This window comes from Hetaerina americana, unplaced genomic scaffold (genome assembly GCF_022747635.1).
Source record: "Hetaerina americana unplaced genomic scaffold, ioHetAmer1.1.p SCAF_4, whole genome shotgun sequence".
NCBI lineage: Eukaryota > Metazoa > Arthropoda > Insecta > Odonata > Calopterygidae > Hetaerina > Hetaerina americana.
In genome coordinates, this window is record NW_027286985.1 from 25,898,232 (window position 1) to 25,914,162 (window position 15,931).

General features: G+C 38.5%; 1 protein-coding gene and 1 long non-coding RNA gene across 2 annotated transcripts in view; both read left to right on the forward strand.

Annotated features, from left to right (window-relative positions):
* The window catches only part of LOC139691977 (FGGY carbohydrate kinase domain-containing protein), a 36,412-nt gene extending 28,426 nt beyond the window's left edge, over positions 1-7,986 (forward strand). The window contains exons 7-10 of the mRNA XM_071589959.1: positions 1,679-1,829; positions 1,940-2,014; positions 3,375-3,655; positions 7,622-7,986. Coding sequence (XP_071446060.1) covers positions 1,679-1,829; positions 1,940-2,014; positions 3,375-3,655; positions 7,622-7,700 — 586 coding nt within the window. The 3' untranslated portion in view covers positions 7,701-7,986. The remainder of the gene's footprint in view (positions 1-1,678; positions 1,830-1,939; positions 2,015-3,374; positions 3,656-7,621) is intronic.
* Positions 7,987-12,082: 4,096 nt separating this feature from the next.
* The window catches only part of LOC139692548 (uncharacterized), a 106,173-nt gene continuing 102,324 nt past the window's right edge, over positions 12,083-15,931 (forward strand). The window contains exon 1 of the long non-coding RNA XR_011701765.1: positions 12,083-12,253. This is a non-coding gene — a long non-coding RNA (uncharacterized lncRNA). The remainder of the gene's footprint in view (positions 12,254-15,931) is intronic.

The window sequence follows — 15,931 nt, forward strand, 5'->3', positions numbered from 1 at the left end:
GCCAATATTTCTGGTAGTCTTGGAATATACTCTTGACTTTATTTGGTAATCTCTCATTCACAATTTCAGTGTTAATATTTACATCCATAGGAGCAGTGGCTGGAGCTCCCGATCCACCTTCATCTGAAATTTTCTCCTTTATTTAAACAATTTTCTAGCTGTACTATAGGGAAAAATTAAGACTCCTCATAAGCCTCTTGTGGCAGACATAGGCCTTGGCTGATGATATGTTCAGATGAAAGGAAAAATTTAAATGGCGTGTAACTTCCATGTTTCAACTCGCAATGACTGTTGCTAATACAATCTGGGAGTCAAACCAATGAAACGTGTACCACATGTACATTACACATCAAGCTAACTACGAGGGTCATCCGGAAAGTAGTACCCGTTCGTGCCGCATGAAGTGCTGACGACGCGAGTAGCCGCTGGACGAGGTCAGATAGCTTCAGTGGCTTGTCTGCCTTCTCTGAGCCAAGTTGCGTGACGCTAGCATTGCCTGTGTTGTTTCTGTGATTGTTTACAATGTTTAAAAAAATTGAGAACGCCGCCAGTTGTGAAGTGAGGGCAGTGATTAAATTCCTCAATGCAAGAAACGTTCGCCCATGTGATATTCATCGCCAATTAAAGGAGGTGTATGGAGACAATGTAATGGACGAGTCGTCTGTTCGGCGGTGGTGTCGCAACTTCAACATGGGGAGGGGGAACACACACGACGATGAGCGTTCGGGTAGACCGTCTGTCATTACAGACCAACTGGTGAGCTCAGTTGACGAATTCGTGAGGAACGATCGGCGCGTCACAATTGATGACATCTGTGAGCATTTTCCCAATGTTTCTCGAACAATTGTTCATGAAATTGTTAAACACCATCTGCATTATGCAAAAATTTGTGCAAGATGGGTCCCTCGCGTATCTCAATGAGCTGGCGGCGAAGGACTATGCAGCAGGAATACAGAAACTTGTCACACGTTATGACAAATGCCTTAATTTGCTTGGAGATTATGTTGAGAAGTAGTTTAAAGTATCCTCTTTCAAATAAAATTTTTTATGTTTGTTAATATTTACTTTTGTCTCTTTATTTCACGAACGGGTACTACTTTCCGGTTGACCCTCGTAGATGAGATCATTAAATTTTTTTCAGTAAATAATGAGAATGATAATTTTATGATCTCACTTATTTGTTGAACTCTTAATTTATTTGATATTTTTATTTGTTAATGTACAATGGCAATTTGTCAGCTTTAGACAAAGCTTTTTTATAAATTCAGAGTAATGGACAATTGACGTGTGAATCACCCATTAATCAAATGCTTCAAAGAATGGCAGTGAATGCTGCCATAATTACTTTACCGAAGTGCTCCTCTGATGTGCACCAAAATGGAGGAATTTCACAACGTAAAAATCATTCACTGGTCTGTGTACATTTAGGTACATGTTGGGGTGCAGGTGCAATACATGTTCACAGCCATTAAAACTTCTGTAAGCTTCCATAAATTCCTAGTTTTGTTTCAAAGGTGACTCAGTGGCCTGTTCTTGCTTTGAATCCACTGGATCCTTTGATTTTATAGACAACTTTTCGGTTGTCTTAGTTCGGGATTTGGGCATTACAATTTAAGTTAAATCAATATGTAGTAGAAAAGAGTAAAGCATTTCAGTTAATGTTTTATTTTTGTTCTAGACATATTCAGGAGTACTTGAATGAACTACTGATTAAAATGGCTGCAGCTAAGGGACTTGCATGTGTTGCTGAGCTCACGTATGACTTTCATGTGTGGCCTGACTTTCATGGAAATCGTTCTCCACTGGCTGACCCTTCACTCCTGGGAATGGTATGAGTTGATACTTCATATGCCCATTGCGTCTCCATTGTGTTACTGGAGAATAATAATGAAGGTACTCGAACCTTATAGAGTTCTAATTATCTTTCTTCATTTTTTAGATATCCGGATTGGGATTGTCAAGTGATGAAGAGAGTTTGGCCTTGTTATATTTGGCTACTGCTCAAGCCTTGGTGGTAAGATAAATTTACAAATGTGAACTCGTGTCAGTTTCTATTCTTTTCGTCTCTCATGCAAAATTATATAAGTAATATTATAAGTAAATGAGAGGGGTGTAGCATAATACATACTTAAAAATGTGGAACGTCTTGCTCAAGGGTTCCTATAAAATTTTAACTCTTTTATTTCAATGAGAAACATGACTCCAAAAAATTTCCCTTCTCTGAGGACACAGTGCAACAATTTCAGAGTGTAAAAATCATTTGCTTTGATCAGTATGATGGTGACCAATGCATTATATAACTTGAGAGTCCCAAATATTACCATACAATCTATGAACCCTCCTTAACACATCATGCTTTATGTTTGATGGACTTCTAAAACTGACAATAAAATGAAGTATTTCATGCTTTCCAAGTATTTGATGTGAGTTAGTACTTTTTTGGGAGTAAAGTGTTTTGCTAATTCACTCCACATAATTGTACAGAATTTCTTGAGAGCATTTATAGTTCACAACACTTGAATAGTCTCAACATTTTGAAACTATTCTGCCAGGTGCCGTTCTATATACCATTAGTTCAATGTTGGCTTGAATTGTGGTCGGCAAACCAGAAAGAGTAAGAGGATCCTTCTTTCATTTAGCTGATGAGAAACCAACAACAGTTATCAACCTGTAGGCTGGTTTGATAGATGAGCTCACCTAGTACTAAGCCCAATGGTGTGTTAAATTTGCCCATCAGGGTAGGGGAGTCAGTTCTTTTCCCGGTGCCGCCTTTGGTTTCCAGGAAAACCTGGTGCCCAAAAAATTACACAGGTTGGGTGAAGCTGAGGGTGACCAGAGGCATGCCCAGGAATTGAGCTTGGGCCCTCGTTTCAGTAGTCCAACTATACCTAATGGACAATCATGCTAATGAAGCTAATGAGCATTGTGTCTCTTTATGAATTTATTTTTTATCACAAAGTAATAAAAACTAATTTAGAATGCTCTATTATCACCATAAATGACTAATTAAATTACTCTACTTGCCATTGTTTTGGGCTTCTGCTGGTATCCTGGTTTAGGTCCTTGAAATCAACCATCTGTACTTATTAAATTCAAAACAATTGTTGCATGTTATGTTTAAACATAGGAAGCATAGATGTTAATCAATGTTTGATAAAAGTGGTCATTCTCTACCAATATTTTTAAGGAACTAACACAGGGCTTATTGGATAAAAATATGAGTGGTTGTTCTATTTTATTTTGAAAATGTGTTTCAATAAGTGCATGTAATTTTGATTGGGGTGCATTGTAGGATTGAGAATGGTTATTTCAATTTTTGACCGAAAGTATTCCAGAGTATAAGTACGTAATTATATTTTGACTATCCTTCTCAGTATGGCACAAGACATATCATAGAAAAGCTGGAAGGAGGAGGGCACTGTGGAATCAAAGCATTGGCAATTTGTGGTGGATTGTCTCAGAACAGCCTGATAGTCAAAACACATGCTGATGCCCTTGGCCTACCAGTTATATGCCCTGTAGAAGCTGAATCAGTTTTAGTTGGAGCGGCCATATTGGGTGCAAATGCTGATGGAGCACATTCTTCATTGGAGAAAACAGCCCAGTCAATGGGTGGAATGGCCACAGCTGTTCTACCTAGAAGTGAACTTAAAAGGTATTTCAATTCCACTTTTCTCAATCATTATAATATAATTTTACCATTTCTTGCATCCTTTTGTATTCGTATAGGCATGATCATCCCAATTAACTTTACTTTATTTAATATTGCTGACTCTTGCCAGGTTATGAAAATGATGAATAGCATACTGTATAGAAAGAAAGAAAACACATCAATTCCACATTTACACTTTAAAGTGTAAATGTAGAATTGCTGTGTTTTCTTTCTTTCTATACGATGGAAAAATTCCACAGAGTAACGGCTAAAACAGTTTCTTATAATAGCATACTGAATAGGGGAGACATAATTAGTTGAATTTACATCCCCAACCCTAAAGAATATAATACTTTAAGATGTGTACTATGAGTACTCTATAAATGTCTCATTTCATGCCAGCAAAAGTATAATGTTATAGAAATTATTAATTTGGTAATGGAATTCAGGAAAAATATCTGGTCCCATTAGGATACGCTTGCTATTGGGATATTAGATGAAGAGTTCAACTACATCAGCATAATGCCCTGTAAGCTGCCACAAGAGAATGTAGCAGGGGGTGATAGGTCACCAGCCATCCATACACAATCATTACATCTCTCCACAGATATCAGTTTGATCATGTACTTGAACAAACTCAGTCACCACGAAAGAAGATGCTTACATGGAAAAACATTCGGTGACTGGAAAATGCTCAAATAATGTGGGAACAAGGCATTAAAAAGGAGCTCTTTAAGATGCATGCCTGATATGGGCAAATAATGTACTTAACCCTCTTTGTGCTTGCAATCAAATCTATTTTCATCTCTAATGATAGGAGTAAAAAACTACATTTTAAATTTATCCAGTCTGTTATCTATCTTCCTATTCTAATTCTTCCAATAGGGTTATGACTCTGCTGCCTTGTTCATCATACCATACATTTTCACCTTGCTCTAGATGGTGTCTAACCAACCAATTAACCACTCTTTCATCCTCTCATTACATTTCCCAAGTATCCTTCCTTTTCCAAGTCCTGACTTTTTACATGCTGTGCCATAAATTTTGCATATGTTTTCTCCAGGAAATGCCTTTAGTCATTGAAACACCCAAATATTTTACTGATTCTATGGGTTTTATATTGTTTCCTGTTGGCAATAGTTGTTTTCAGGTGAAATACTCTTCTTCTAAATATCATTTCTTCAAATTTAATTCTAGCTCCCATGTCTTGCACCACTTTTGAATTGCATTTAGGCCATTAGATAATTATTCCTATCTTCCCGATTGGATATTCCCCTGTATATCACTGTATAGTCAATTAAGAGACAAAGTTTACTGGAAATTAAGGGTCACATATGCCAGTTACTTCAAAGGATAGGAACCAGACAAAAGGTAGTCTATGCAGCATACGTTCCTCAATAAGGTGGCTACAAAGGGATCTGACCCCAGTGCGTTGGTCATTTACTGATTGAAGAAGGCAATGGGGAACCACCTCGATTATCTTTCCCAGGAAATTCCAGTTGGAGTGGCTATAATAGAGTTCCAAAATAAGCCGATCAGAATAGGGACTTGGAATGTTGGGAAATGTTGAGGACAGTGAAATTATAAAATATAAACCAGTAGGGGATCAGGATAGTGTGGTGGCTAACATACTGGTTTCCCACTGAAAGGGCCCAGGTTTGAATCCTGGAGTTGACATATTTTTCAGTGGCATCCCAATCCTTACTTGTGCTTTGTAGAGGGCACTTTGAGTAAGTACGACATCTGTCGGATGGGACATTAAGCTGCAGACCCCCGGGTGTCTTTCGATAAGAATAGGCTAATACTGATGCTGGGTTCCTCTCCACCCTTCCTATCCCATCCATCCTTAATGGCACAAATGACCTTAGCTGTTTGTCGCCTCCCCTAAATACAACTATTGCTATAAACCAGGACATGGGAGAGAGGAAGTATAGATATTTTAGGTCTCTGCAGGGTGAGGTATTTTAGACTGTAGCTGTATTATTCTCTCATCCTATGAAATGCCAATTTAATGATGCAGTAATGAAGTATTTATTGATTATTCATTTGCTGTGATATTGATATTTTAGAACAAGCCATGCTTGAAACAGCAAATTAGAACACTTGTATTTATTCATTGCCATTGGTGATCTATTCAGCAAATTTTTTGAAGTTGGTATTAATCCATTATTTTTAGATGAAGAAAGAGGTAACCTAGTACTAAGTCCAACAGGATGTGAAATAAATACTTCAGGGTAGGGGGGCCAGTTCCTTTCCCTGTACCACGTTGTGTTTTCTCTGGGAAATCTGGTGCCCGAAATACCATAGCTTGGGTGAAGCTGGGTGTACACAGAGACAAACATCACTTGGAATCAAACCTAAGGTACACGACCAGTTTTTGAAATGAAAAAAATATGTAATTCTTGAGCATTAATGGAAATGGTAACTTTTTATGCAAGTAAAATCATTTATTCCAAATATGTGGTAGTGAATGATTTCTCTAGAAATTTCTTCTACCTCAAAAGCCGCCAATAAATAGCAAAATCATTGCCACATTCTGGCAATATAAGTTACTTTCTGTCGAGTTACTTAAGTTACTGACTGTCAAGTCGTAGCTATTTACATTGGTACCTATTGAGTAACCAAATTATTCTCTATCCATTTACATACAGATGACCAGTGTTCAACAATGAAATAACTGGTAGAAATTCCCTGTAAAGCTATTCTGTCACTGGTACTGAGAAGTGCAACCATGTTCCTCCTACAAATCCTTATGCAAGTCTCTGGCAGGAGTACCTTTGCAGGGGCACGTGTGCATTTGGAAGGGTTTCCTATTACTTCAGTATCTTTCATTACTTCAAGTATTTGATGTTTCGTGATAGACCGGAACTACACCTATTCATTTAGGAATTATACTGAACAATGTGCAAGTGAATAGTAATTGAATATTGTGTACTACCCAGCTCTAGCCAGAGCCAGATGTCCATGAGTAGTGGAAATTCACCCTATGATCTTATGATGTGCATTGGGGCCTGGCAGGCAGAGGGAGGGTGGACTCGTAGGACACTGTCCCTGGCTAAATTATGTGGAATTTCCCCATATTGCAAGGGAGGTAAAAAAAACGCTGCGATTCCGCGACTCAAAATTTTTTAACACACAACCGTTGTTTCGCTGCCGTGTAGCATCATCAGGTTAGTTCTAACTTTAAGTAGGCTCATCTGATGATACTGTGTGGTAATGAAATCATGATCATGTGTTAATGTATTGAAATTGTGAATTTGCTGTGTTTTTTACCTTCCTTGCTAGCAATGATTGAACTTAGCCAACCCAGGGGCTTCCAAGAATGACAGAGAGTTCAAGGAAGAGAATTGAGCTCACGTAAGATGCTCACACTCCTCTTCAGTGGCTATAATGAGGGAAAGACGGTTTGTATGGTAATTGTTTTGCATGTCAAGTGGGTTCAGATTGCACAAAGTGCTCTAAATGGGACATTACAAATTTCTCTTTCCAGTTAGTTGCAGAATTACAGCAACAGGAGCAATAAACTTTTTAACTTTCGGTAAACTCAATGAGTCAATTTGGCAGGCAGACTTTTTATTTTACTTAGGACTAATAGAATGTTCCAAATATAGCCGCATATCATCTGACTTGAAGATTACTTGCCTTTGAGATTTATTATGCCTATTTGCTTTTCCCCTCTCTGCAGAGTGCAAGTTTTTAGGGACAAGATATTGTGCTGCCTCTTATGATTTTGAGTCTGTTAAGATTCTGAGATGGTATTTAATTTCTGTGGTATTTCGACATTTTTAGAGTTAAATTTTTGTCACAATTGTTAATCAAAATGTATTTAAACTCACTTCTATTGACTCTTTCGTGCATCTAAAATAGATTTTTCTAATAACTAGCTAAATGTAAAGGTACTTAAAAAATAATACCCGTTATGTATGTTTTATGACTACATATTTACAATGTTCTGACTTATTTTTGCAGGTATCATGACAAGAAGTACAAAGTATTTTTGAGAATGGTTCAAGACCAGAAGGAGTATAGGTCAATAATGGCTACTTGAAACTGAATATGATAATGTGGATATTTCAGCAACATATATCTCTCAAACAATTTTGGATCTGATTTTTATATCACTTTTATTAGATTTTGATAATTTGACCCATTTGCTTCTCTGGGGAGTATTGGTTTATAGTTGAGCAATATATTTACTAGGGAAAAGGTTCTGTGATGAGTAATTGAGCATCTCTTTCTATTGGGGTGTGATTTTTAAATTGTTATGGTTGATGTTTGTTAGATCAATTATTTTTTTATTATTGATAAATAAAGTTATTGGTGCAATGGTTTAACATGTGTTCTACTTATTTGGAGAATATTTGGTTGGTTATGCAGCTAGGAAACATTTTAATTCATCCATATTTTCAGATGTTGGAAGGAAGTTACTGTTTAACAAATTAATGAATTTTGTGGTAATTTTGCTGCATAGTTGTGTTATGAAGACTTTCTTTTCATTGTATATCACATTGAAATTTTCATGTGTAAAAGTTTTGAAGTATTTTCTCATTGTCCCAGCATAAGATCTTAGATATCTATGTATTTTCTCCCAGTCATTCAAAGCCATAATAACTTATGTTTTTCCCTATGCATTGAGTAAGAATTGTAATTTAATTTCCTGGAGAGGATGAGAACTACTTGTGTAATCTTCACATTAAGTATAGCCAAAACCATAGTCATTAACCCAAAGGTCAGTTTGATTGGTGATGGTAGAGTTCACGCTGAACTAAGCCCAATGGTATGTGGAATTCACACATCAGGGTCACCAGTTCCTTTCCCTGTGCAGCCTATGGTTTCCTAGAAAGATATGGTTCCCCAAAAAATCATGCAACTCGGGTGAATCAAAGGGTTCCCAGAGGCATGCCCAAGAATCAAATCCAAGCCCCCTGGTCATTAGTACAATCATCTACCCCCTGGACCATCACTTCCACTAAATATAGATTAAATGGAAATTTTGTTTCTTCCATAACAAAAGTTTTTATTTCATTCCACATCCACTAAATAAACCTAATTGGTTTTATGAATTCCCCACCGACTTCCATTTAACCCCTCAAAATCCACTGAACATACATATGATACATCCTGATTGTACTTTATGTTCCTATTATTATGTTATATTTCAAGCTGATAGATATTGCTAAAATGCCTCAAAATTCTTCTTAGTATATCCTTCGAGTGTCAACACACTTTGGGCAGCAGCTTTTCCATGACTTGAAGGCTCCTGGGTAGGCGAATTCCAGAAGGTCCTTGGGGGTATGCATGCAAGCTTCTTTGACGGCACATAGGGTCAGTCCCATGGTGTTGTACTTTGAGGGAGGATTTCACTTTTGGGAACAGGAAATAGCCTGCTGGTGCCAAGTCGGGACTATAAGGGGGTTGGGCAATTGTTGTGATGCCATTGCAAGAGGTCTTCGCAAATAGACACTTGACTCTGCTCTTGGTCATCCATCAAGACCTTTGGGACGAGTTGAGCACAGATCTTTTGCATTGCCAAATTTTCAGTGATAATGGTATGCACTGTCATCTTTTTAATGCCAATGCAATCTACGATGATGCACACACTTAACCAATGTTCTGAATTAAGCCCTTCACGCACATGTCAGTCAAAATTGTTGCCGATATTTTTTATACAAACCTTTTATTGTTAACTCAAAAATTCATTACCAGTTAAAGAGTATGTACTTAACTGCTGCACATTCTATTAAAATTCTGAGTAGGTTCTGTACCTCATGTGGCATACTATAAAACACAAAATTCCTTTGACATTAATGGCAGCACCTCTGTTACAGTGATTCTTGAAACAAAAATTCAGTAGCAATATATCCTGTCATTCATCAATTGTTCACATAATTAGATTAAGTTTAATTTTTTGGCCTATACTACTGCACCTTCTATTGCTGTTACTTTATTTGGTGGTTGCCGAATGCATTAGACAAATACTTAAGTGTTTGTTTTAGTAGACAGTGAGTTGACTATGGAAATGAACTGGTGCTTCAGTCGTAAGTCATTTGAATCATTCTTTGACAAGAGTATCCTATGGTGGACTGCATATCTTTTCTAGTGAGACCTCAGTATGAGTGATGTTATTCCTGAAATAATGAAAACATTACAGTTAATGTTCAGTACATATCTGTAAAAGTTGTCTCTTTATGGCAGATTGTGCATGCATTTGCACCATTAAGGATTAGTTTCAAATGTGGAGAAGACCAAAAAGGTTATTTTTAAGTGAATCCTATGAAACCAACTGTATTACTCTGCTAACAAGTATGCAACGATTCACAGTTTTTGCCGTGAACTGATTAATGGCACATAAATTTATGTTAGTGTACATGTTCATGGTATTACTTGATGGGATCGAGCCCTTGCTGGAAAGTTGGAAAATAAGATTAATAAATATAAAATAACTTTATATTTACTTAATTTATTTTGTAGTGGCAAACCCAATTTTGTGATAGTTCTCATGTGATGAAGAATAATAAAATATTTTTCAGGAAGAAATAAAAAATTATTTGGTTTTATATCGTATAATTTTCTTGATTTTCCTTGAGTGTAAATTTCTGTTGAACTGTTTTCAACATAGTTTGTTGCGAAAGTAGTTTGACCTTTTTTTCCTGAATAGCATAGTGGCGATTTCTCTGGCATGGTCCAAGGGAAGGGAGTTCCAGGAAAGGGTAGAGGTCGGTGGCAGTTGGTTACCAGGTTCTGCGGAGTGCGGATCGTTCGTTTGCGAAACCTCTATAGCGTGACGCTCCGTCATGCACCGGCTATCGGAACGGCGCTACGTCATCAAATTTTTCGTGTAACTGGGCAAACCGGAAAAGAAACTCGGGACATCCTAAAGGCAGCTTATGGTGATAACGCCATGGGTAGATCGGGTGTTTTTGAGTGGCACAGGTTGTATCGGGAGGGTAAAGAAGATTTTGAAGACGCCGTACGTTCCGGAAGTCCTACAACCTCAAAAAGTGACGAAAATCTCGCAAGAGTTAAAGCTTTGTTGGACAGGGATCGCAGATTAATTGTTCGCATGGTGTCTGATGAACTTGGCATCCCTAAATGTGCATCGACTTGAGGCCGAAAACATGGGCATGAGAAAGGTGCGAAGTAGGTGCCGCGGGTGCTCTCTTAGTAACGGACTACCTGGCCCGACAGCGCGGCAACCGTGTCCCAGCCATCCTACAACCCTGGTGTTGTCCCACCAGACTTCCTCCTCTCCCCTCGCCTCAAATCCGCGATGAAAGGACGTAACCACGGCTCGATGGAAACGTTACAACAGGACGTGACGAGGGAGCTTAGCAGCATTCCTAGCCCTGCCTTCCAGAAGGCGTACGAGGGTGAAATACTCACTTGCAGCGGTGTATAGTCGCTCAAGAGTGCTACTTGTAAGAATTTTGAGTGAATAACTGTGGCAATTAATTTTTTTAATCGACTCAGTCCCACTATTTTTGGGACAAATCATGTATGCAATGTGAAAAGTGACAATAGAGAATATGTGACTTATATCTCTTATTCTCTGTGATGCTTGGAATAATCTGTATAAAATTAATTTAATTCAGCTTCATTTATTAGAGCAAGTATGTAAAGTAATTTTGTGCTACAAAATAGAAATGACGGCGAACGTAAGTAAGCAGGTATCGTTAAAATAAACTGTCAAACTTCGTGGAAAATTTGATTGTACAAACTATTGATTTATTAATTTCTCACAGGCTTAGAAATTAATAGTACAACTCATCAGTTGTGCTGGCAGTGTTAATGACGCGTTGTACCATTCTTTTCTGCCGGTGAAGTTAAAATCATTATAAAATGAAAGAAAATGCCAATAATAATAATTATTACTTTCATGGAATTCTTGCCCCTGTTATAATAGCAAGTTTTTTCAGTTGTTTAGGAAACAAACATGAAAATTGTGCGGAATCATTTTTAATAAAATCCAATTTTTAAAATAATGTAATTGAAAAATTTTTGCTTGATTCCCTTCAGAAATGAATTCAAACAATCTAAATACGGGGCAGATAATGTATGCTTAATGAATATCAATATTTAAGCATGGAACTCTCTTATTGAAATAAAATTATTTTTGCGTTGTCGAGCATTGTTTTAAATCGCAAGGAATAGGCGCTCCAAAAGGGATTTCTGCATCTACGCACTTTATCAACGCACCAAAGTACTTCAGGCAGTTTTGAAACCCCACTGCCATTGCTGCATATAAAAAAAGAGAACATTCGAACACTTATTTGAGAAGTATTTAGATGAGATTTCACTTCAAGTTTTAGAATTTACTAAAATATTTTCTCTATATAACTTCAAGATCTCTAGTTAGTATGTTATTTCTCCGCTCACGGCGCTCAAGTTTATCAGCTAACTGAGTGTGCTGCTCTTGCGCAGTTACTTGGAGGCAGACGATGCAAAATAAATCGAAGCAGACTGCAGTCTGAGAGGGGCCTGTGTTTGGCTTTTATTTTAGTTCCCTACGGGCATATACTAGAAGGATTGTCGGAGATTCTTGCCTCAAATGCTGGCGAAACTTCATACTATCAGCTGCATTGAAGAAACGCCCTTATGGTGGTGAGTACTTCATTATTTCATCGTACAATTTGAGGAAGCTGTGTATGTTTTGACAACGGAGAATCAGCCATCTTGGCTGTGTACATCTTATTTAATTACGGACTTAAATTAATTTATCGTTAATGAATCACAAATTAAACGAAGGTTTTTATGCGTCAGTGATTTTTTAACATATAGTTACTATTGGTATGGATCTACTTTGGTTATTTTTATCATTTTGTTTGCCGTGATCAATGCAATGCATCCGACTCTAAATTTCTTATTTTTCGGTCAAATAGTCAACATGTCTTATGCATTAGTATATTTTGAAGATTCAGAATTGAAGTGCACTTGAGAATCTTGTATAGTATTCGCTGAAAGTCTTATTTTGTGAACTGCGTTTGATAGGCAGTGTTCGCTACTCTTGGAATGGCTTTGTTTTCACTCGTCAGCTGTAGGGCCAGTGCTGCCATGTGTTACTTTGAGTGTCGCACAACAAAGCTCCAAAGGGGTTCAGCGAGATTGCGCAAACAGGGACTGTTGTCAGCATACGATATCCAGCTGATCAAGAACTAAAAATATAATTCGTGTTTGAAATTATAAAAATCTTAAGCTTGATGGGATAATATTTATTTGGTTTCGACTGCCAGCTCACGTACGTGTTGACCTTCATGCCTGGGTGTATTGATCCACCCTGGATTCATGGAATGGTTGCAATTTAGGGTATATCTTAGTTTCGAGTAATTAAAACCTTGTTACTTCTCATTTTGTAAAATGTATGTAGTTTCCAAGTGGTTGGCAGTGTTCTAATTGCAGGTTTTTAGTATTTGCGTCCCCTCGAATTAGTTTTGTCATACCTTGTTTGCCACTCTTACATCTTAATGCTACGATTATGTGACCTTTCGTGAAAATCGTTCACACAGCTGTATTATTTCTTACGAAGACATCTTCAGTCCCGAAAATTGGTCGTATTATTCGAAACATCTGGAGGGGTAATCATTCATCGAGATCAGTCCCCCATGTTTACTTTAAGTTTTGGATGTCGGTTTTTAAATTCGTATTTTTACTTCCTTTTGATGCGGAAATTCCAAATTCTTAAACGTCCCAGAGTGCTTCTCAGCTGTCGTCAACCTGGGTTTTCCTCTGAGAGCTTCCCCCCCTCTCATTCACGTCGTTCGCTGGTGCTTTCGTTTCTTATTTTCCTCCCTGATATTTTCACATCAGTGTTCTCTCTCTTTCTCACACTGCCCCTCGTGTGGTTTCTTTACCTTCCCTCTCATTCCCTCCCTCACCTTCACTCCTTTCAAAGCAAATCCACATGCCCCCACCTCCCCGAGTACCTCTTCCTCCACTTTTTTTTACCTCTCCCTTCTCACAGTCCTCTCCCACCTCATTCTGTCCCTCCCTTCCTCTCCCTCACCGTCTCTACTCGCCTGGGGTAGGAAACCGGATTCGGCCGTCGCTGAAAGACTGCAAGCAGTTGTTGGCTGCTGCCTTCAACCTCTCCTCCCTCCCATATGATACCCGCACGGTGGAACAGAGGAAATGCAACATGGGATACATAAGTCTTCCTACCTTCACTTCACGTTGCTAGGCCTCGTCCTCCTGCACAACCCTCCACCACTTCAAGTTCCCATCACCTCAACTCCTCGAGGAGCTCTGGTTTCTTTGCCCTTTCATTTACCTGTCGCTATGCACCGCAGCGTCTTTCAATCGTATGGCTTGCAATAAGCAATAGTCGAAAACAAACTTTCGTGATAGGTTTTTGGAGGGACCTTTAAGTTAAACCCCTATAACTAATATTATACAGTAAACTGTTGACTTTCAATAGGTCGTCAGTAGATGATGAAATGTTATTCGCGATAAATTGGATTAATCGGTACAACTCTGAAAAGTCAATCGGAAGTTGTGAGGATTCATTGTCATCAGTAATTTTGATGATGAATTGTACCATCTCACTATCAATTAATTGCACAACCATCTTTATTTTTCTATTTTCTCCTCAAAATGGTTTTTCGAACTGTTTTTGTTTCCTAATCAAAGAAAATTTCTCGAATGGACACCGCCGTGTACATACCAAAATAATGGGTGCCATCAATGCCTTGACGACAATAGAGCTTCATTTTTCCAAGTGCCGTCCATTAACCGAGTGAGGATATTTGTGATAGTATGTCTAGTACATTGTTACAACTCGACCAAATCAATCTTGATGGTTGTCACTTCTGTGCACTAAAGACCAGACCGATAAATCCTTGGATGTAATCAATCCTTTTGACGTAAGGTTTGAGATGATGTTTATCCTCCGGCAGGTTAGGAAGGATTCATGAGAAAAACTTGTTCTTTAGATATTGCGATATCGAATACGGTTTGAGATTTTTTCCTCATTTCCCCTAAACAGGTCGTAGCCTGTATGAATTGTCTAAATTATTGTTGGCCCGAAATTAAAATTTCCATGCCCTTCCGAAGGAAATTTCATATAATATATACTCACGCTCCACTTTCGATATTCGTACATTTTATTTCGGAAGTAAATCTACAAATTAACTCCCATACCTTACGGCTATCAGAGCGATAAATCATTTTGTGCAATTCCAATCGGGGTGCTCATTTATTGCATATTTCCTTTCTCCAGAGTGTTCTTCTTTCCATTGCGCGCTTTGGAAACGCACAGAGCTGGGACAGAAGTGCGCGAATTCTTTTGAAGTGCAGTTTGAAAAGATCGTGAGCCAGCCCCACTTATAAGAACCTAGCGGCCGTCTTGCTTATCTCTCCTATTCCTCTCCTTCCCCTCCGGCTCCTCCTTCCACCAACGAACAGCCTTTACCCCTCCACTCCGTCGCTCAGCTGTGAGCTCTCTAGGCGTCCTGCATCATCCGCTCTCCCGATCCATAAGCGATTGTTTACTTTCCGTAAATGTTATCGGATATGGAGCAGACGTCCTCGCATAGCAACAATCGACACCTGGGTTAAAAAAATCAATATATTTTCGCGGCGATGGAACATGTAGTTTTTCCGTCGCGTTGTTTCAGGAAAGGTTTTACGTATTTTCCCCACCGAACGTCTGCAGTTGAGGTATGTTTTCCTCGAGTTTTTAATGCGCAATCCCGGCTGTAGCAAATGTTTTGTCGGCAGCGTTGGTATCCTTTATCTCCCGGTGCATATTACGTCGACTCAATTACGTAAATTGCAAATGCGTAATAAATCATATGGCGGAACTTGACCGTGAGAAATCTACTTTCTCGGCATTTTGTTTTCAAAGTATTTCTAAGCGACTGTACAGATCGTTGTGAAATAGAAAAAAAACCCACCAGAAGATCGTTTACGAAGACATTGGCTTCCAAAATTCACATTTTGGGTCACAGCTGGAAAGGATGGTGTTTGATTAGTTCGCATGTCATTTTGCATCCCTGTTCGAAGCATTTTTTGTATCCATGACCGAAAGCTCAAGACTTAGGAAAAGTAGGGTCAAAGTATTCTGGGTGCGTTTCGCTCAGCCTGCTAAATGTACACAAACGAGAACGTTTTCTCCTATACTCTTCCGCGTCGACGGCTTACGGTATTTCCTCTCGGCACTCATGGTTGTCCCTCAAGTGACACTCATCTCGCCCTGCAGCCGTGGAAAAAAATGTTTCACGCCTGAAGCTGCTCTGCAGTTGATCATTCAAAAATATTGGCAACTGACCCAGGTCAGGGTCACAG